Genomic DNA, 19,088 nt, shown 5'->3' with positions numbered 1-19,088 from the left:
TGGCGTGTGGCGAACCGCCGCATATTCCTGGTGGCGCCCACGTGGTTGCCCGGATGAGTAGCGCCCAAGGTTGGAACTGGCGCCTAACGTCCTACCCACCGTCCCGTCGCTGGTCAGAGGCGTCATCCGTGTCTTTTCCGTATTCTACTCTCTGCTCACGTCCTCGTCCTCGTTTGTTCTGTTAAGTATCACCTAGCGATTCTTTTGCGACCGCTATTTTCCCCTGTTTTCTTCTCTGGAGCGGAATGCGTTTGGACGCTGCCTGTGCCACGCATGTAGATGACCTATCCTACCGGGACTCTCAAGCGTTGCATTGCAGGTTGTTATCCATCCTTAGGGTGGTATTCGTCTCCTCGCGCGCAAAGCCTACTACGAAACCCGTAGATGACGTAGATGAACAGTCAGTTCTCTATCCACATGCGTCGCTGCAATTGTCTTGTATCTTCTGCGGCGCATCCAAGGAAAACGGTTTCAATATCGTTTGGGAGGTGCGTTATGTGTCTTGCATTCTCGTCCATAGCTGATGGTTGCTGGGCTTATGCCCCACAGAATGATACCTATACAGTATTCACAGATATTAATCCTTCTGCCGAGCATCATCTGCAAGTGATTCCGAAACGACATATAGGTATGCAAGTTCTGCCTTTTCCATATGACGTATCTGAGTCTAGCTACCAGAGAGCGTGAAGGTATTACACCCATCCGATGCTGTAATGGGTACATGAGTTCAAGTTGTCGTAACGACCCTGAGCTAATTGAGCCCGTTCAGTAAGAGAAATGATGGATATCGGCCACAAAATCTTGGACGGCTTGGACACCCCTCCTCACCTCAGACGGCAAGTACCTTGACATGATAGCGTGTTTTTTCAGCTGACATGGAAATATGGTTCAGCCTGGGCTTTCATATCCCTCCGTACATCTCGGTGCCCCATCTACACATGCATGTGCAAGCACTGCCATATCGCTCGTGTCTACGACGGCTAAAGTACCCTGTCGCTCCGGGCCGGAAAGGCTACGAGAAAGGGTTTAGTTGGTTTGCTGACGCCGAACAGACCGCACACCTTCTGGAGAAAGGAGTTCAGGTCCGCATCTTCCCCTGCTGAACAGGCACCTCTGGCTTTTCGTCTCGAGTACATTCATATCCTAATACACGACCTATTTGCGACATCCTCTGCAATCGCCTGACCATGACTTGCCCACAGTCAGCCTGTACCCGTGGATCCTCTTCTCATGCAACTTCAACTCGCATCATGTGGGCCGGCGAGATCGTTTCTCCTCTCCAATGGCCCTTCCGATGGCTCTCCCGGTGGATCGCCGCCATCCTCCTGGTGACATTCCACCACCCACCGGCGGCCCAAAAGCTTCCTGCGCAGTGAGTGAACTTCGGGTGGTCACTCCTTGCAGAAGATAAGACTTCTTGCACAGAGCCCGCCGTCTGTCCATCGAGCTCAAGTCCTAGGATAGGCGTCATCACTTATTTGGGGATCTACATTGCCCTGAGAGGGCTATTATTACCATGGCCGTGCCATGGGTGGGAGTTTCTGGTCCTCTATTTTTGTGTGTCGTGCGTCCTCGGAGGGTCGACCCCATGGGAAGCCGTCAGAAGGCACGCCTCATTAATGGTTCGTTTCAAACATTGCGTCCTAAATAGGCGTGCACGACTCAGCGATCCTATTGAGTGAGTTTTGCAGGTCCAATTCAGCTTAGACATTAATTCATATGCGACGTAGCAGGGTCATTGCCTCTTCCAGCTAATGTATGTGGATTGTCCAACCTTTTGGTGACAGTTTACAATACTATGTACTAGACACATCGTCGACGTCCTCCGAGGACTTCTCGTTGCCGATTGCGAGGGAATACGGACGTGAACGTAACAGGCTACGGCGTCCGTCACTGTTACCCAGCCCTCGGTACCGTTGTGTTTCCATGGACTGTCACACGAGGGCAACATGTCACTTCGAGCACCCCGTTCCTGAACCTTCGGTGCGCTATGTATCGATTGGGGCAGACCCCGAGTCGTTTCCCGGCCGCGCGGACGCACGCTCAAGTGATTATTTATGTCCAGATATGGCTGAGACGGAACGATAACGAAGCTACAAGATCACACCGTCGCAAGGTATGTCGACCTAGAGCCACCGAAGGATAATTTGCGTGAGTTCTCGAGGGCGTTTGTCATCTTTGAGCCAAAGCCTATTGCGCTCACACCATCGTACAGCGCTGGTTCGAGGCATAAGGCGGCCCGCTCGTCCTTCGCCAGCCCGTCAGTCTAAAACGTGCGATCGCAGCCGGGGCGACCACAATGATTGGCCTGGACTAGGACGATAGCTCCCGGAGGATCCCTCAGACTCATCTGTAGTTTCCCGCTTTACGAGTGCTCATTCCACGTCCACGCAATCACGCGGGCTTTGGTCAGCAGCATGCTTCGCAAAGGTCGACTCCACGTCAACCTCACACCCTATCAGGGCTTGGCGATTTGTTTCAAATGCGGCATCTCGAGATCCGTGCCCGATGGCCCTTCGACAACCCACGAAGTTCAGCCCCGAAGTGGCTAACTGATCGTAGTAAACTCGGGCACGACACCCTGGCACCTCAAGGAAGCTCACCGTATGTGCACCGGCGGTGTAATCCCCAGGCTATGGCCTAAGGTGACCTGTGGCGTACACAGGTGTGCCGCCATCAATTCCTGCGTAGATGCTTAGGTGATTTTCGCCGACGGAGAAGGTATAAATGCCTCAGCTCAAATGCGCATTTCCTCACCGCCAGGGTTCACCAGCATTCTCCGCAATGGTCCGCTCACTCCTCTCTCTCGTCGCTCTATCTCTGCAGCTTGGGTCCGCCCTAGCTGCACCTGCGGCCAGCGCGGCCTCTGCCGCTGACGCTTCGGCCGCAGCGAGCGTGTCCCTCGCGACAGCCGCATCTGCGGTATCTTCCGTAGCTACTGCATCCCTTGCGACGAACGCGTCCCCCGCGGCCAGCGCAGCCCCCGACGCTAGCGGCTCTGTGTCTGCGGCTGCACGAGGCACCCCTTCGGGGACCCAGATTTCTCCGCCGGATGCCACTGTACCACCCGCGAGCGATGACCCCAACAACGTGATCTTCCAGCCTAACGCCCCCGACGTCAACCCCCAGCCAATTCGTGGGCAGCTCGGCGCCCCCACGATCACCAACGAGAACATTCCTGTCGACGTGCAGAACCCAGATCTGCTCGCACCGCCGTCGACGGACCATGGGGAATTGTATGTGCCTCCCTTGAACTCTGCTGTGTGCCTGAAAAGACCTGGACGCGTGTTGACTTGCGGTACGAATATAGCCAGAACGCAAAGTGGCCGTTCAGTCTCAGCCATAACCGTCTACAGACAGGAGGCTGGGCCCGTGAGCAGAACGGTATGTCTCGTATAGGCCTTGATTGAGGCGTGGGGGCTATGCCACCCACGAGTGCGTCTGACTGAGGGCTGACGAAACCTTATCATCACAGTCGGTGTCATGCCCATCTCAACCTGTGAGTCATAGCCGTTGCGTCTAACTATAGGCAGCCAGCTCAAGTCCAATGCAGCTATGGCCGGTGTGAATATGCGTCTGGAAGCTGGGGCAGTTCGGTGAGTGTCCAATTACGCCATCTTCATCCCTTGCACTTGCTCACAAGGGCTATTAGGGAGCTGCATTGGCACAAGACTTCTGAGGTATAGTAATCTTCGTATCCGTGACCTCCGATGTTACCCAGGTTGCTAATGCGATGTGTGGCATCTCCCAAAGTGGGCATATATCTTGAACGTATGTCAGGTTTACCTCGTGAAGCGCAAACTTGCTGATATCTCGTCCAGGGTTCCGTCCAAGTGACTGCTATCAATGCGGATGGCCAGAACTTCATCGGGCACGTGGTAAGTCCGTGCTCAGGTGCATGTAGGAGGCTTGGAACTCACCGACTCACATCACCTAGAACCCAGGGGACCTTTGGTTCTTCCCTGCTGGTATGCCTCACAGTCTTCAAGCGACCAACGAGAATCCGGATGGTGCCGAATTCGTGCTCGTAAGTCAACCATAGCGGGACAGGAGGTTCTGAACGCTTGACAATGACGTCATCTAGGTCTTCCCCGACGGCTCCTTCAGCGAAGACTCGACGTTCCTGGTCAGTCCCTCTTAGGCAGTGTCCACTTGTATCTCTGATCGACTGACACCACAACTGCACAGCTGACTGATTGGTTGTCGCACATTCCCAAGGAAGTCATCGCCAAAAACTTCCAGACCAGCATCTCCGCCTTCAACAACCTTCCCAGCCAGGAACTATACATTTTCCCGAGCAGTGCGTGGCTGACATCAGCTTCACCGTCTCCCTTTCCACGTATTTACTGACATATTCGGATGACAGCTCCCCCTCCGGTCAACCAGCAACCTCCTAGCGACCCTCAAGGTACCATTCCACAACCCTGGACGTTTGCCCTGTCGCAGGTCAAGGCTACTCAGGTCCAAGGAGGCACTATCAAGATTGTCGACCAGACCACTTTCCCGGCTTCGACCCAGATCTCTGCAATCGAGGTGACGGTCGAGCCTGGTGCTATGAGGTTTGCCCCTTGGTCTATATGGACTTTCCCCTAACGCCGCACTAACGCCACCCGCAGGGAAATTCATGTAAGTTTACGGATGATGCACGTGCGCAGTATACTCACAGGCATGCGATGCGCAGTGGCATCCCACTCAAGATGAATGGACCTTCTATATGTGCGTGGTTTCTCCCCGTTTCCTTGGGGCGCTTTCTATGTTCGTGCTGACGAGGGCTATCCCGGAATACAGTAGCGGACAAGGTCGCGTCACGATCTTCGCCGGAACGTCGACATCTAGGACGTTCGACTATCAGGCACGTTAATCTTTGATCCAACCTCACCAACCTTGTGGTCCTGAGCGTGCATATCGTCTCATAGGCCGGTGATGTCGGTTTCGTCCCCGCTTCGATGGGTAAGCATTACTCCTTTGAGTTTGGCATAGCGTTGACCTCTCTGGGCAGGTCATTTCGTTGAGAACACCGGTAACGACACGCTCCACTTCTTGGAGCTCTTCCCCTCCGGTACGTTGCGACCCACCAACATCGGTCAGGGTGTGACTGCTTGCTCACATCAACTTGTATAGGCATTGTCCAGGACGTTAGTTTAAGACAGGTGTGTACAAGTTCCTGGGCTCTATGTGTCCTTACTGAATCAGCGACTGTTTGCAGTGGTTGGCTTTGACGCCGCCAGAGCTGGTTCAGGTCCACCTGGGTATCGATCAGGACACCCTCAACCAGCTCACCAGCTTCAAGACAAAGGAGTTCGTTGTAGGCCCGTCCCAGTAATCTCTTATTCGTCATATCAATCCGGCCCAGGCTTCTGGAGGAGTTTTCTTGAGACAATATAATTAAGATTATTATACTCAAATGACCGCAGTCTCACAAATGTACTGTGCAACAGCTCTCGAGAATCCTTACAACTCAACTCATTGCACACGAGTGGGTAGCTTGTCACGAATGTTCCACAGACGGAGTGCGGTCTACGCAGCCCAGATGTCAAATGAAGCCCTGAAGTCCTTTATGAAACCTCCCGGACGGTCTTGAACGCGGCTTTGCCTCCGACTCTTGATAGTATTGCTTTCCAGGTGGCATGGCTTGTCAAGAGGCCGAATGCTGGAGATAGCGCAGCATTTAACAAGTGCTCAGCACAAGGAAAGATACAAGCCCATCGATTATCCTACGGTCTCTTCACGGGAATGTCTACATGACGTGGGGAATCAACATCGGCGCGAATAACGCGACGAACGCGGCGGTCTACATGGCCAAGTCGATTCCGTTCACCGAGTGCATCACTCCGTTTCCCGAGGCGAGCAGTATGATCGTCGGCGAGGGGTTCTACCAGCTCTCGCGCTTCCTCCCACGCGGGACAACCTAAGCGACCAGCGGCACTGTAAAGCCCGATTTTGTTCACCCCTGACCTGGGCTTCCAGTTTCAATGATGCGTGTTGTCAATGAAGAAGACAATGCTATGGTACAGAGGGATCATACAGTATACTACGCTATAATGGGAATACATGTGGATAAATTGGGTATCGAGGCAGGAGACAACGACATAGAACATGCAGAGATATGACATGCAATGGAACCCCTAAGACGATGCACAATGTTCATGTGCCACCGCTCTCTGCTTTTCTCTTCGCGTTCTGTCTAGCTTTCTTTCGCTGCTTCCTCGTGGCTGCAGAGTCAGACGGTGAGGGACTCTGCAGGTCGAGACGGCGTGAGTAGAGCGATCGGAAACCACAAGGTGGAAGACACATGGAACTGACCCCAACAACAGGACTATCGGCAATGGGCGAATTCACTCCTTGAGACTTGGTAGTGAGGCCCGGTATCCGAATCTCGGGCCTATTCCGCCGGTCAGTACTACTGGACATCTGGTCCTCGTCGGCTTGTGTCTCGGTATCAGACGTGAGCGTGCTCGACACAGACCCCCCCGTGGGCTGACGAAGACGCTCTACCGCTTTATTGAGGGGTAAGTTGTCCTCATCATCATCATCTTCGGGCTTCTGCGTCGTCCCAGTGACCACCTCGAGAGCACAGGCGGCATCGTCAAGGGTGATCTCCACAAGGTCCTCGTCAGAACCACTGACAGCGCCTTGGGTACTGTCCTGCCCTCCTGCCTCATTCCGGCACGGCATGCTAGCCTGGGTCGGGGGTTTGGGCTGACCGGAGGCAACCTCGGCGTCGCCGATGCGAGATGATCCGCCATTCACAGCGCTGGGTGTGTCCGCATCGACGAGGACACTGTCGGTCGACACGTCCTCCTGCTCCAGTCCGGACTCGGTCTTCTGAAGCTCGACAGCTTCTCCGGCCGCCTCCAACGCCTTTGTCTTCGGCGACGTTGTATCGGAAGTCTCACTAGCTGCAGTCTTGTCAGGCACCTGGCTTGAGCCCCCCGACGGTTCAGGTGCAGGCGAGGGGCCTGATGGGGATGCGAGTGGTGGTGCGGGTGTTTTCTGTGACTGTTCTCGAGGAGGCGTCGTATTTTGCTGCGAGATTGTCGACGCCGATACAGTTGCTGACCAACTCTTCTTTGTGCCTGGGGCCCATGCACCTCGTCCAGCTCCTCGTCCCGCTCCCTGTTCTTGGCGGGTGTGAGCAGGCGCAGGTGTGAGGGACGTACGAGGAGGCGGAGGAGGTTGTTCCCTCTCTTGGGACGGGTTGCGAGTGGTGGGCTCTGATTGGGAGCCGAGCCCCAACGACGACGTGAGTGATGTGACCCAGGTTCTTGCAGACCCCCATGCAGGGCTCTTCGCCTGAGGAGCAGGTGAATAAGGTGGGGCTCGTCCACCAACGGGGCTCCTCGTGAAAGACGACGACGAAGCCTGACCCCCTGCAGGCGAATGTTGCCAGGGGTTTGCATGGTGATTAGCTGAGGGTCCGGCGGGACGCACAGAGTCAGCTAGGGGCCCAAGAGTAGTATCGAGTTGTGGAAGCCGCAGGGACTTCTCGGCAGCCTTGGCCATCGGTACAGACGGGGAAGATGTCGACGTATCCTTGCCCTCGGGTATCATCGACGCAGGAGGGCTCGTCTGTCGTGAACTGCTCGGGATCGGCGACGCGCCTGAGGGAGTACCACTTGGACTCGGGGATAAGCCCGCGGGAGTACCGCTTGCGCTTGCAGCAGGCGTCTGCTCCCTCGATTCAGAGTCGAGGCTGACTAGTTGCATCTCACGGCCGGACGCCAGTTTGACGGTTGGCGACGACGGCGTAGCCGGCATCGTCGCCGTGGCTTTGTCCGCGGACGTGGTCGAAGCGGGAGTGTCGGTAGCTGGAGGCTCGGAAGGAGTCGAGGTCGACCTCGTGCTGTTCCCTGGCACCTGCGGCGCGTCGTCGGTCTGGTCTGGGCCCTGCGCCGGCTTCGCCTCTGTAGTCACGGCCTCGTGGCTGACTCCGTTGCTGATTCCGTCGACATCTTGCTCAGTGGAACGTAGCTGAGGATCGTCGGCGACGACAGCAGGCTCGTCAGTCTGTTCCAAGGCGGCCGCTGGTGGTGGCGTCTCGGTCTCGGTCGCGTTCGTCTCGGTTGCCTCGACCTTCGCGTCTTTGTCCTCGCCAACGTTCTCCACAGATGTTACAGCACGGACGTCGTCGATAACAGACTTTTCAGCCTTGACGGTCTCATCAGACTGCTCCGACAGCGCAACGGTCTCACTAGACTGCTCCGACGACAGAGGGTCGGGCAACGTGGGCTCCGGAAGAGGCACCTGGGGCTGCTGAGCCTCTTCCGCGTCCCCCGATGCTACCTGTTGGGCTATCTCGTCCTCCTGCGTGGCAGACGACTGAGCACCGCTCTCCGGGACGGTCTCCTCAGGAGATAGCTGCGATGCGGGCTCGACAGAGGAGGGTGAGAGCGAGGGTTGCTGAACGGGCTCCTCGGCAGGTGTGGTCTCCGTCACCTGGGGCTCGTCCCCGCCGTCTTTTGACGCGCCCTCGTCAAGCTTTGACACGTCCTCGCCGGACTTCGAAGTGTCCTCGCTCAGACCTGATACTTCCTCGCTTAGACCCCATGCGTCCTCGTCAGGGGTCGCGGAGACCTCGTCGTGCTTGTCCTCCGACGTAGAGACAGACGCGTCCGTCTCCCTCGCGGACTGCTGATCGACAGCCGACGGCTTGTGTCCCTCCGCCTCGTGCCCCTCCGCCTGCTGTGCCGGCTCCGACGAGCTCTCTTCAGGCGCCGCATGAGCAGCGGGAGCCTGCTGTTGTTCGCCCTCCTCATCATGGGTACTGTTGGCGTCATGGTAGTCCGAAGACGGCGAAGCCGTGCGCGGCGGATCTGCAGTAGGTGTGGAGTCACGTTCCGAAAATCTGCGATGATCTTCGTCCTCGACAGGCGAAGTCTGGGTACTTGGGCCTGGATCGGCGGGCTCGCCTGCAGGGGCGTCTTGAGAAGCACGGGGCGTGGCAAGAGGCTCGTCCGAGGGAGCAAGCTGATCTGCGCTTCGCGTGGCGGTGGTGGACGACGGCTCCTCCTCGGTAGCAGAGGGCACGTGGGTGCCCGCCGACGCGCCTTGCGCAGAGATCATCTCCTCGAGTGGAGGATCAGCGGCGGGAGCGTGGTCGGCGTCCGCGTTCACTGGTGCTGCGGCGGGCGGTTGGGACGTAGCCTGCAAAGGCGTCATCTCCTGCTGGGAGTCGTCCTCGAAGGTCATGAGGTCGACCCCGCCTGTGGATTCCGGCTGTGGAGGTTGTGCGGTTTCGGGGACGTCGGAGCGTTCTTCACCTGTGTGAAGACCGAGACCCTGGACCGGGGATCCTGGAACGGGGGCAGTGTCGGCGGGCGCAGACGATTCGCCCGCAGCCGGCGCTGAGTTGTCGTCGACATCCCTGTCTTCGTCGAATGCCCAATCACTCACTATGCTCTCGGCGACGTCGTCGTCGTCCTCCAGCACTGGTTCTTCCGGAGGTGGTGGTGACGGCACAGCAGGGGGCGGTGACGGTGGCGGAGGTCGTAGGAGGTCTTCGGACAGCCTCCTCACATGGCGGACGCGGGGAGTAGTAGGAGAAACGGCGGGCTGCACGGATTCTGCAAGCTTCAATAGTGTCTCCTTCAAGGATTCATCCTTCGCGATCCTACCAGCGATGGGTGAATCCGATGTGATTTGGAAGGGTAGATAGAGGACTTACGTAGAAAGATGCTCGTGGCTGTCTTGAAGATACCACAGAGCCTGAGGGGTGAGTTTGTGTTTCTCGATGACGCTCGATAGCGGCGAGGCCTCGATTGGAGGGTAGTGCAGGCTCACGAACGACAGCAGGTCTTGGTCGACCCAATATGTGGGGTCGCGCTGGGACATGGGATACTTTGAGGATATGCCGGGTAACGGCTGTACTGTCCTTACTCACCGGAAGATCCTTAGCTCGTCTCGAGGCGGTTTCGATGCGTGGCGCTCGAGCCATAGGTGCAAGTAGAGGGCGTACACTGCGAACGTGGATCGGTTTGGGTGGCCCGGGACGAGAGCAACAAGAGCAAGGACTCACGCGAGGTCATTTCGAGGAGGGAAAGCCCCGGGGGGTGACCGCTGGTGCGGAAGGTTCGGATGGCGTGGGGATAGGAGTGCTGCTAGACTCATCGCTGCGAGAAACAATAGTGGACGTGAGCCGTCCTGAAGTCAATCGCACAAAGACCGGGGTACGTACTTCAGAAAGGATGAAGGTTGCACGGCGGGTTAGATAGCTGAGCCCAAAGATATCGAGAGAAGGGCGTACGATCCGGGACGGAGGCGAGAGATTGGGGGTTATGAGGAGATCGCGCATCCTGCCGCAGCTCATCTAAGGTTCGCCGAGGAGAGTGGAGGTCACGCATGGTTGCAGCGTGCTGCCTGAGAACCGCAGACGACCAAAGAGGGAACGAACTAAGGCATTCATGTTCTGGACAAGAAGACGCTTCATTACGCACCTTGGGACCCGCCGATTGCGATGAACTCAAATGCGGCAAGTGCACCGGCGTCGCCCTGTTATCGCCTTCTCCATCTCCATTCCCAGCAACGCTCCTCCTCTTGCTCGTCCATCATCGTCGTGGGGCTGTCCACAGCAGAATCTCTATCATGGACGACGCATTGGCGGTGCTTCGGATATTCGTCCTGCCCAGTAGGGCTTTGGGGTGGAATGCACAGAACGCGTGTTTTCATTCAAGTCGCCAAAGACGCTCTACTAGTCTAGACCGGGCGGCGGCGACAGTTCCAGATACCCAGACATGTTGCAGGCTAGCAGCGGGGCACACCGTCTTTGCGGGTCGAGCCTGTAGTGCAGGAAGACGAAGATGTTGGCAGTAGAGGTTCAACGAGCTCTTTACGTGAGGGAGTCATTTTGCGATGGGCATGCTGCCTCGTGAAGTTCTTGCCGAACCGATCGCGCCGCCGGCGTATCCTGGACCTGGCCACCATCTACCCGACCCTTTTCCCCCACAGGTAAACTCGGCTTTGTTCAGTCGAGCACTACTTGAATCGAGTCCACAGATCCGTCCCTATTTTCTACATTCACATGCGCATGAAAGTGTGCTGGGATCTCCTGCATGGAGGCGCGCAATATGCGCGCGTATCGCGGTTGACGGTTGCCCCGGTCGCAGTGCGCCGAACCTCTGAAAGCAAGAAGACCCTCCCCTACTAGGACATCAGAAGTTGGTCTTACTGACACCAGTAACTTATACTGAATGATGCGTCGCCCGGTCTCCGTCGCAAGTCAGCAAGTCAGCTCGCAAGTCGGCTCGCAAGTCAGCCACCGTCATCTCCCATATATATGCGCCGGAATCGTTCCAAAACTGGTGGACCCCGCCTCTCCGTCGCGAACGACGCAAAACTAGCCGTCATGTCAAGCGTCTTTTCCGCCCTTGCACAGAGGCTGAACGTTGGCTCTCCCAAGTTGCTGCGGCCCCGCACTAGTCGAAACACTTCGTCACCGGGTCCGACCACGTCCGAAGGTGAATGCTTTAGTTCGATACCTGAGATATCGCGCCAATGATCTCATTGCATATCGCATACAGATCACACTGGCGATCTACCTCGGACCTTCGAGGAATGCGCCGAAGTCCGTCAACTACTCTCAAGCAAGATTCGTGAAGATGCTGTTCTGTGTGATCCTCCACGCTGTGGCGGTGCAACTCCTAGTCTTGTTTCCTCCTCTACTAGCTGTCCGTCTTTGACCGACTTGTCTACTCTCGACTTGACTCCGGGGACATCTCGACCGGGCTCTTCTCTATCTGGAACATGCGATACCTCTCGATGCACATCACCCAAGGGCACCACCGAGCCTAGGAGCCTCTCACCATTCAGCCTGCCTGAAGTAGCAGAAGAGGCTAGTGGGCTCGCTCAGCGCCGAGGACTCAAAGGACTGTTCATACTACATTCGCGAGATGAATCAAGCCCATCAGCCAGTCCGGTGCAGTCCAAGCGTCCTTTTTCACCGCTTTCTCCTCTGTCGCAGCGCTTCGCATTCATCGTTCGCCGTCGCACCGATCCAGATTCTATTCGCGAAGATACCGCTTCACCCCGCACTTCCAATGGTGATGTTTTCGATCCTTTCGCCCCTAGAGCACCTTCGATCTTCTACAGCGACGAGGGGAACCCCTCTTTCGAACCATATACCTCCTCTCCGCCCAAGATATCTGTAACCGGCCGCGCCGACACTCGAGCCCGGTGTCCATTGAACGATCTGTCCGCATACTTCTATGGCCCGAACGTCGACAAGTCCTCGAAGCCACCCAAATCCCGCCTCCACATTTGGGCCTCCGGCATCGACCTTCCCTCGCCCACCACCAGCACCGACGCAGACTCGTTTGGCAAACGCAATAGCAAGAACGGTAAACCCGGGCTCCGTCCTCTGATTCTCCCCAGCCACGTTGCACGCCGCGAAATCGCAGAAGCGCAGCACGAGTCGATCGTCTCACCCACGAGCCTCAAGTTCCGTCCTCTTGTCCTACCGCAGCGACTCGCCTACCGCCGCGGCCGCCCGTCGCGTCCCCGCTCACATCGACATCTGCATCCTACCGGAGTGTCAGCGTTTGGGTCAATCGTGACAGACGGATCCAAGATTGTCAATGGGCGGCCGATGATCAACAGTCTCAGGGCTCAGGCTTTGGGATCGTCGAGCGATAACGACGAGTCTCCATCTGCGTCTGAGCTCGGATCGGAGCATGCGCGGATAGTCTCGCGCAGGCACGTTTCCGAACCTTGTTTGCGGCGTGACGATGGCGATGGGAACGTGGTTGCGGCGCCGCAGCACGCAGTGTCTTCGCAGCTGCCAAAGAGTGCGCAACCACAAGCTATTTCATCGCCTCAGAGACACCAGCACGCTCAGGGAGAAGGGGCCTATCTTTTTGGCCAAGGACCAGTGCAGCTTCCACAAGATAAGCAAGAGGCCTTGCGCGAAGCGCCACTTGGGAAACCTCTCCCGGAAGTCCGGCAGGACTGCTCGAAATTGAAGGGGCTCATTTCGCTGCTCCATCAGGACGGAGTTATCGCCGGTACAACGCTGTCCCTCGATGCTCTCGCCGTGGCGTGTCGTGCTGGTCTCGGTTCTGGCGAATCTTGTGACGCTCAAGCTAGCTGCTCTTCTGCTCCTCCTGTGCTGCGTATGAAGGGCTCCACCTCGACGGATCTTCGTCGCTCGCTGCTGGAGGCGATGAACGACACATGTGCGAGCTCTCCGTCTATGTGGAGCATCGCCACGACTCATGCAGAGTCGGTCGTGTGGGCTTATGCACTGTGATCGACGTTGTGATTTCTGTGCCATGAAATTGCAGGCTGTGTTGAACTATTTGCACATCGATCATCACCACTCTGCGGGAATCTGTCTATGCAGTCCTTGCGATCAATTACTCTGAATAAAGTTTGTGACAAGAGCCTTGAACTCGTTCGGCCTATACCAATCGTCCGTCAGTAATAGAAGTCCAGAAGCGTCAGGAATCAGCACACACCGCTCCGGATGTACTGCATACGCATCAGATGGAAATCAGCTGCCAGACCAGCCGTCCACACTGGACTCGCGGACTCACCCATATGTCCAGTGTCCAACTCCTCGAAGATCATGCTCGGGAAGAATGACTTGACGGTGTCAATGTTGTTTCTATTGATATATCTACAACGGCGAAGGTTAGTCCCCTTTCTAGACGTTCATCGCGGGTCACGCACTTGCTCTTCTTTCCTTTGATGAACAATGTCGGACCGTCGAACGTCCGCTCGCCAGGCGACCAAGGGAAGTCCCCGATCTCCGGTATCGAGTCGCCGAGCAGCCCAACGGGCACCCCGAACTTGAGTGAGCGTTGTTGGTGGGCGGTCGAATATTCGAGGTTCATGAGAAGGAACGCCCGTATCATAGGGTCCTAGCACGCCTCGTTAGAATGCAGAAATTCAAGGTCTAGACTTCATGTCCGCCCCCTGGACGCATGCGGGTGTGAGAGCGCACCTGTTCGTACGGCTTGAGCACGCGGTCGGCCTCCTGACGCGTCCTGACCGCGTTCGCTTCTATCTTCTTCATCGCCTCGATGTACCCTTGAAACTTCGAAGAGAGCGCGCGTCGCGCTGGGGCGATATCCTCGATGATCAGGTGCGCGAGCAGTTCGCGGGGCAGGTCCGGGTCGAGGGCGACTGTCATGGCCACTTTTCCTCCCCTGTTTTTCAACACGTGGGGGACGCGTGAGATGGACAGGGGTTCACAGTGTACGGGCTTGGCGTCCAGGAGGCTTACATTGAATGGCCGAGGAGGGAGATGTTCGATAGCTTATGCGTCTGGAAGAAATGGAGGACGTCCGCGGCCATGGCTGGGTACGTGTGGGGTTCGGCATGTGGGGACATGCCATGATTGCGCAGATCCTGCATGAAGCGTCAAAGGACAACTGGGGCGCGCGACCTGGACGAGAACGCACCAACGTATACACTGGCCGACCGAGGTCCTTCGCGAACGCCTTCGTGAGCGACCCGAAGTTCCGTCTGGTCCCACTGGGGAAGCGCTCGCTTAGTCTCTCTCTCTCTGATTCAATGCTGGAATACACGTACAAGAGCCCGTGGAGGATGACTAGCGGTCGGTCTGTCTCGTTCCCGTCTGGTGGAACGATCTTGTCATAGCGCAGCTCGACCGGCGAGACGGCGGAAGACGCAGCTCGTATCTGCTGGCGACATGACTTAGCCAGATGCTGTCGTAACGACTGACCGCAGAGAACGAAAGTGCCTAGAGGCGACTGAGGGATCATAGTTTGTGACGGGGGGAGGTCGGCTTTCGTCGGCGTTGTCTGCGGCGACGATGGCAAGCCATCAGGTCCTCGGCCCCGTCTATTAGACCCGCTGTGTTACACGTGAGAATGAGTGTAGGGCAAAGAACTCCAGACGAGATCTTCGCGACGTTATCAACTGACTAGGACTAGAGGTGGGAGTTATTCGCAGAGTTGATGGCAGTTATTCGCATAGGTGCCTATTTACATGATATCAGCCAATGTAGCACTGCAGGTCCCGGAGTAGCAGCGTGATCGTTCCACCTCCTTTGTCGCCTTGCGCTATGAAGTTCAGGATTCTATTCATGAGGGGAAACAAGAAGGCTCGAGGCCCAGGACTCCGCATTGCCTCTGAAGGTTTATAATCGCTTACAAGCGCTAGTAGAAGCGCTTAAGATAGTCGCAATGCGAATAAATAGCTACTATGTAGGTCATTCGCATGTTGTCAACTTAAACGTTCACATAGAAATATCGCACTTGCGAAGAACCTATAGGTTCTATGTATCCCTCAGGAGCGAAAAAAAACGCATGTGTTGCTTGACATCGTCTTCAGCACACCCGGTAATTGTCCTTGGGCATCGTGCATTCATGCAGCATTGTGCTAGAATCTATCTTGGTGAATCACGCCTCTATGAGAGATGATTGTTTCCTGCTGGCATGCCGGTTCAACCAACTCGGTTGATCCAGCATTCCTAGTGAAATCATTCATTCTCACAATGCCCCACGGGCAGGCATCGGATCTGATATAGCAAGTCCCGGCCTTACTGGCCGACTTGTACGCCACCGTCGCGACCGAGCTCAGCACATATCCATACGCGGTCCACATAATACGGCCACTGGTGGCCTGTCCGCGCCGCGAAGCATTGCACCGAGATCTGCGCCATAGCACTGAGTCTTCTTGTCAGCGCGGCCGAGCATGGATGCCAAGGCTCGTGCGTTTGGTGCGCCCGCCCGCCGCTGCCCTGCCTGCTTGAAGTGCTTGGAGCGCCCCAATGGTGCGCTGATGAGCGCGCACCTTGTCGATGCATGCGTGCATGTCGTAACGACCACGGTGGCGAGTTCCTAGTGCTGAACAATGCTTCCGCGCTGCTGCAGAGACGTCGGCCGTCCTCTGGCCTCCTCGCGAAGCTGGATCCTGCGCGCAGTAAGCCATATGTCAGCGCTTTCAGCGCACGCTGGAGTATATAAGCTGAAGCACACCCGCTAACCTCCCTCAGCGAAGTCCACTTCAGCTATCCACACTCCTTAGCCTCTCAAGCAACTTGCAACCCACTCACTCTTTCTTTCTCCTACCCACCACACCAACAACCCTCGAGATGTTCTCCAAGCTCGCCATCACCGCCGCCCTGTCCGCACTCCTTGCGGTCGCCACTGCCCTCCCGGCCCCCAAGGACGGCGACTCCGGTGGCAAGTGCAACACCGGCGAGATCCATTGCTGCAACACCGTCGGCCGCTCGGACGACTCGTCGTTCACCAAATACCTCACCCCGCTCGTCCAGGAGGCCATCAAGGACCTCACTACCGTCATCGGCGTCGACTGCGACCCCATCACCGTCATCGGCGCCACCCTCGCGGGCACCTGGTGAGTTTGTGTTCCCATTCAATCCTCGAGTCTCCCCAGAGGAGGGGATCCCTGGCGCAGTGCGGTCACTGCGGTGCGCTGTGGTGCTGACCGTCGTGACCTCTGCAGCTCCGCGCACCCCGTGTGCTGCGAGAACAACTCTACCGGTGCGTGATGCCTCTCCGTTCTCGCGCTGCTATAGGCCAAGCGGAATTACTCACGTTTTGCACTCGCAGGCGGCCTCGTCAACATCGGCTGCGTCCCCGTCACCGCCTGATCGGCGGGACCCCACCGCGCTCCGCATCATCGCCTCCATTAAGCCTCACACCGGGGTATTCAGTGGTGGCTGTTCGATCAATCTGGGGAAGGAGGCGGAGAAGGATTGCTTGCTTGCCCCGTGCCCGTGCTGTTATTGTTATATTGTCGGTCGTAGTCGAGCGAATCTACGACAAGTGCCCTCAACCCTTCCTTGGCCTGGTTTGAACGTGCGAGGTGACAGGCCTGCCTGGGGCCACTTCTGCATTCAATTTGGTCCTGTAGGTGCGCATGACGAGACGCCAGGAGAAGATGAACGGGGCAGCTGTGCTTGCAACCTTACTTTTGACCGACCTCGGCGCAGGCTATGGCCAGCAGTACGGGCGTGTGCCCCAGGCCCGAATTGCATCTGCGCGCAACCAAGACGCGACGATGGGTCACAAGCACGAATATTGATCAGCTCATGTTCAAAGCAAGAGCACCAGAGCCACTCACGCCCGCGCCGATTAGGTTGTCCAGATCCTGAGACGATGCTCGCCGTTTGATAAAGAGCCACTGGAGTTTGCGGCAGCCATTCACAGTCAACCAGCGGCAAGCAGAATAACGAGGATGGACTGCAATTTCTTGAACATGTAATGGCCGTGGCCTCTCGGTCGAGCATGTGGCTTGTGTAGGGATGTTCGATTCTGGTCGCTCCGAGCTGGGTTCACCGCGCGCCTACCGCGCGCCTGCCTACCTGGATTCAAGCTCAGCTCAAGCGCCTGCAGCGAGCAGAGGCAAGCGGCGGGTGCACTGCTAGGTTCGTTATGCCCGGAAAACTAGTGCAACAAGTAGATAAAGACGTTGGGAGAGCTTGATAGACTCGTTGACCTAGTAATTATTGTGCACAACACGCCCAAATCGGAAACAGAGTCGGCACAACATACTTAGAGTTCAGCCACTGGGGTTGGACTCAAAGCTTGTGGGACGACTACGCGTCTCGAGTCATGGAACTCTCTGGCTTCTGAATTGTCAAGGTATGGTATCGCTCTCCGTCATTGTGCTCATTTGCTTACACTGTGTAGTTCAAGAGCTCTAGCAAGCCCCAACAGCTTCAACAGCTTCGTACGAAGAACTCAAGTCGAAGCGAGCATGGGACCTCCGAGTCGCGTTCAGGTACTTGCGTCCTCGGCACGGCAGTGTGCACGTACGTCTTCGGCTGGGCTGTATGTGGACACCAACTTTAGCAAGCTTGATATCAGTAATGATAGAATGAGCGATTCCGCTCTATAGATACGTTATCAAGTAAGTACTCTACATTCCTGTGTTCTCCGATCTGGGCTGCAAAGGCAGGGGGTGGTTCGGGATGAGCGACAGTCCCGAGGACCGGTCGATGACCATACATCCCGCTCGATCTGCCTGGGCTTGGAGCAACTCAATATACCGTAGTTTTGATAAGTTTCCGCCAGGCATGTCGATGGTCGATGGAACACGACAAAAGGATGTCCTCAATCCATGCAAGGAACGTGCGCACAGTACTTACTATCACCTAACCTCCTCGCTTATGGAGACTCGGATGCAGTCGCTGATTCTTCGAGGTGTCGCAGACATCCGGTCGGAAGTTGGCCCCATTCGACTCCTACCGTCGCCTCCTACCTTCCTCTTACTGACCCAAGCCCCGTCTCGGTTAGCGACCAGCCGCACGATTGTGCACACTAGTCAACGCAGATGGATGTCTTTGTCACCTCCAGCTATAAAGAGCTGCGTGGGATCGGAGTCTGGAGGGCCGCCGCCCATCCCACTGCCCATCCCAATCGCACCCAACTGATAGCTCATAACCGCCGCGTTGAAGCGAGATGTCTTCTGAGATCGCTATCTTTTACATTGAGGCTACGGGTACGAGCAGTGTTCTTCGAACTTCCGAGGGCGATAATATCTCCGAATATGCTGGCCATTACTACCGTCTCTCGCAGGATACATTGGCGGCAGTGCCCTGCAAGCCATCCTTGCGCACCCGGAGGCGGACACTTTCGAGATCACCGCCCTGGTTCGATCTGAAGCGAAGGCGAAAGCACTCGAGAGTGACCCCCAGTGAGAACCTACATGGGCTCTGCTGTTCTAGGTCGGCGAAAGTCGTAGAAGAGTGGTTGAGGTCGGGAGATCTCGGTTCAGATTGGGCGGATTATTTCAGGCGCTCAATCCAAGTCCTTACGATAACCGGATCGGACGTGCATGTCCTTACACCCATGACGTCGACGTGCCTCTCACTTGTCTCTAGCATGTGTCTAAGGCCTAGGTGATACATTACTTTGTGCGGATTAACTAGTACGCGTGCCCTTGAGTCCAGCCACCCCAAGTGTCGCTGTTTGTCAAGCCCGCTGCAATCCCCCAAACCACATCGCTGCTCCACTGCCTCCCCGCTATTGATGTGGGCTCACCATCCTCAATAATAATCCCACATTCACCTTCGTTCCCGGAATCAAGGAGTTGAGCATGAGGGGGAGGGCGAGGAGGAGTCGGACACAATGAGGTGAGTTCTTCGGTACGCTTACCAA

General features: G+C 56.5%; 6 protein-coding genes across 6 annotated transcripts; 4 read left to right on the top strand and 2 right to left on the bottom strand.

Moving 5' to 3' along the window:
* Positions 1–105: 105 nt before the first annotated feature.
* Positions 106–5,349, top strand: DICSQDRAFT_133466 (oxalate decarboxylase). Its single transcript, XM_007362474.1, has 26 exons — positions 106–488; positions 550–628; positions 679–717; positions 770–836; positions 893–1,372; positions 1,426–1,678; positions 1,731–1,756; positions 1,808–2,151; positions 2,216–3,236; positions 3,311–3,384; positions 3,476–3,499; positions 3,554–3,596; positions 3,653–3,680; positions 3,754–3,771; positions 3,822–3,878; positions 3,938–4,027; positions 4,085–4,126; positions 4,189–4,300; positions 4,367–4,559; positions 4,617–4,626; positions 4,682–4,716; positions 4,789–4,852; positions 4,917–4,950; positions 5,000–5,059; positions 5,122–5,150; positions 5,207–5,349. The coding sequence occupies exons 9-26, from the start codon at positions 2,785–2,787 to the stop codon at positions 5,321–5,323; spliced, it is 1,482 nt and encodes a 493-aa protein (XP_007362536.1). The 5' UTR covers positions 106–488; positions 550–628; positions 679–717; positions 770–836; positions 893–1,372; positions 1,426–1,678; positions 1,731–1,756; positions 1,808–2,151; positions 2,216–2,784; the 3' UTR covers positions 5,324–5,349.
* Positions 5,350–5,966: 617 nt separating this feature from the next.
* Positions 5,967–10,747, bottom strand: DICSQDRAFT_178338 (uncharacterized protein). Its single transcript, XM_007362473.1, has 7 exons — positions 10,434–10,747; positions 10,244–10,356; positions 10,016–10,097; positions 9,881–9,956; positions 9,665–9,822; positions 6,304–9,610; positions 5,967–6,237 (listed from the first exon to the last, which is right to left on the bottom strand). Exons 2-7 carry the CDS (start codon positions 10,338–10,340, stop codon positions 6,145–6,147), a joined length of 3,813 nt encoding a protein of 1,270 aa, XP_007362535.1. The 5' UTR covers positions 10,341–10,356; positions 10,434–10,747; the 3' UTR covers positions 5,967–6,144.
* Positions 10,748–11,341: 594 nt separating this feature from the next.
* DICSQDRAFT_166896 (uncharacterized protein) lies at positions 11,342–13,240 on the top strand (the record flags this gene model as incomplete). The annotated part of the gene is made up of 3 exons (XM_007362472.1): positions 11,342–11,453; positions 11,517–11,560; positions 11,957–13,240. The coding sequence occupies 3 exons, from the start codon at positions 11,342–11,344 to the stop codon at positions 13,238–13,240; spliced, it is 1,440 nt and encodes a 479-aa protein (XP_007362534.1).
* Positions 13,241–13,342: 102 nt separating this feature from the next.
* On the bottom strand, positions 13,343–14,720 carry DICSQDRAFT_166895 (alpha/beta-hydrolase; the record flags this gene model as incomplete). The annotated part of the gene is made up of 8 exons (XM_007362471.1): positions 13,343–13,391; positions 13,449–13,461; positions 13,527–13,609; positions 13,663–13,853; positions 13,937–14,141; positions 14,219–14,343; positions 14,397–14,469; positions 14,527–14,720. 8 exons carry the CDS (start codon positions 14,718–14,720, stop codon positions 13,343–13,345), a joined length of 933 nt encoding a protein of 310 aa, XP_007362533.1.
* A 1,316-nt stretch (positions 14,721–16,036) lies between these two features.
* On the top strand, positions 16,037–16,759 carry DICSQDRAFT_133464 (fungal hydrophobin). Its single transcript, XM_007362470.1, has 3 exons — positions 16,037–16,320; positions 16,429–16,466; positions 16,536–16,759. Exons 1-3 carry the CDS (start codon positions 16,055–16,057, stop codon positions 16,574–16,576), a joined length of 345 nt encoding a protein of 114 aa, XP_007362532.1. The 5' UTR covers positions 16,037–16,054; the 3' UTR covers positions 16,577–16,759.
* Positions 16,760–18,389: 1,630 nt separating this feature from the next.
* DICSQDRAFT_166893 (uncharacterized protein) lies at positions 18,390–18,628 on the top strand (the record flags this gene model as incomplete). The annotated part of the gene is made up of 2 exons (XM_007362469.1): positions 18,390–18,429; positions 18,507–18,628. 2 exons carry the CDS (start codon positions 18,390–18,392, stop codon positions 18,626–18,628), a joined length of 162 nt encoding a protein of 53 aa, XP_007362531.1.
* Between the last annotated feature and the right edge of the window lie 460 nt (positions 18,629–19,088).

Source organism: Dichomitus squalens (genome assembly GCF_000275845.1).
Source record: "Dichomitus squalens LYAD-421 SS1 unplaced genomic scaffold DICSQscaffold_4, whole genome shotgun sequence".
Taxonomy (NCBI): Eukaryota; Fungi; Basidiomycota; class Agaricomycetes; order Polyporales; family Polyporaceae; genus Dichomitus; species Dichomitus squalens.
The sequence above is the reverse complement of the archived record's forward strand: the minus strand, read 5'-3'. Positions and strand labels throughout refer to the sequence as shown.

Coding starts and splice junctions, on each gene's coding strand:
- DICSQDRAFT_133466 (XM_007362474.1), top strand. CDS start 2,785: ATGGTCCGCTCACTCCTCTCTCTCGTCGCTCTATCTCTGCAGCTTGGG. Junction 4,717..4,788: donor GATGAATGGACCTTCTATAT/GTGCGTGGTTTC, acceptor CCCGGAATACAG/TAGCGGACAAGGTCGCGTCA. Junction 4,951..4,999: donor TTTCGTCCCCGCTTCGATGG/GTAAGCATTACT, acceptor CTCTCTGGGCAG/GTCATTTCGTTGAGAACACC.
- DICSQDRAFT_133464 (XM_007362470.1), top strand. CDS start 16,055: ATGTTCTCCAAGCTCGCCATCACCGCCGCCCTGTCCGCACTCCTTGCG. Junction 16,321..16,428: donor GCCACCCTCGCGGGCACCTG/GTGAGTTTGTGT, acceptor TGACCTCTGCAG/CTCCGCGCACCCCGTGTGCT. Junction 16,467..16,535: donor CTGCGAGAACAACTCTACCG/GTGCGTGATGCC, acceptor TTGCACTCGCAG/GCGGCCTCGTCAACATCGGC.
- DICSQDRAFT_178338 (XM_007362473.1), bottom strand. CDS start 10,340: ATGCGTGACCTCCACTCTCCTCGGCGAACCTTAGATGAGCTGCGGCAG. Junction 9,957..10,015: donor CCTCCTCGAAATGACCTCGC/GTGAGTCCTTGC, acceptor CCACGTTCGCAG/TGTACGCCCTCTACTTGCAC. Junction 6,238..6,303: donor CCGATAGTCCTGTTGTTGGG/GTCAGTTCCATG, acceptor CTCGACCTGCAG/AGTCCCTCACCGTCTGACTC.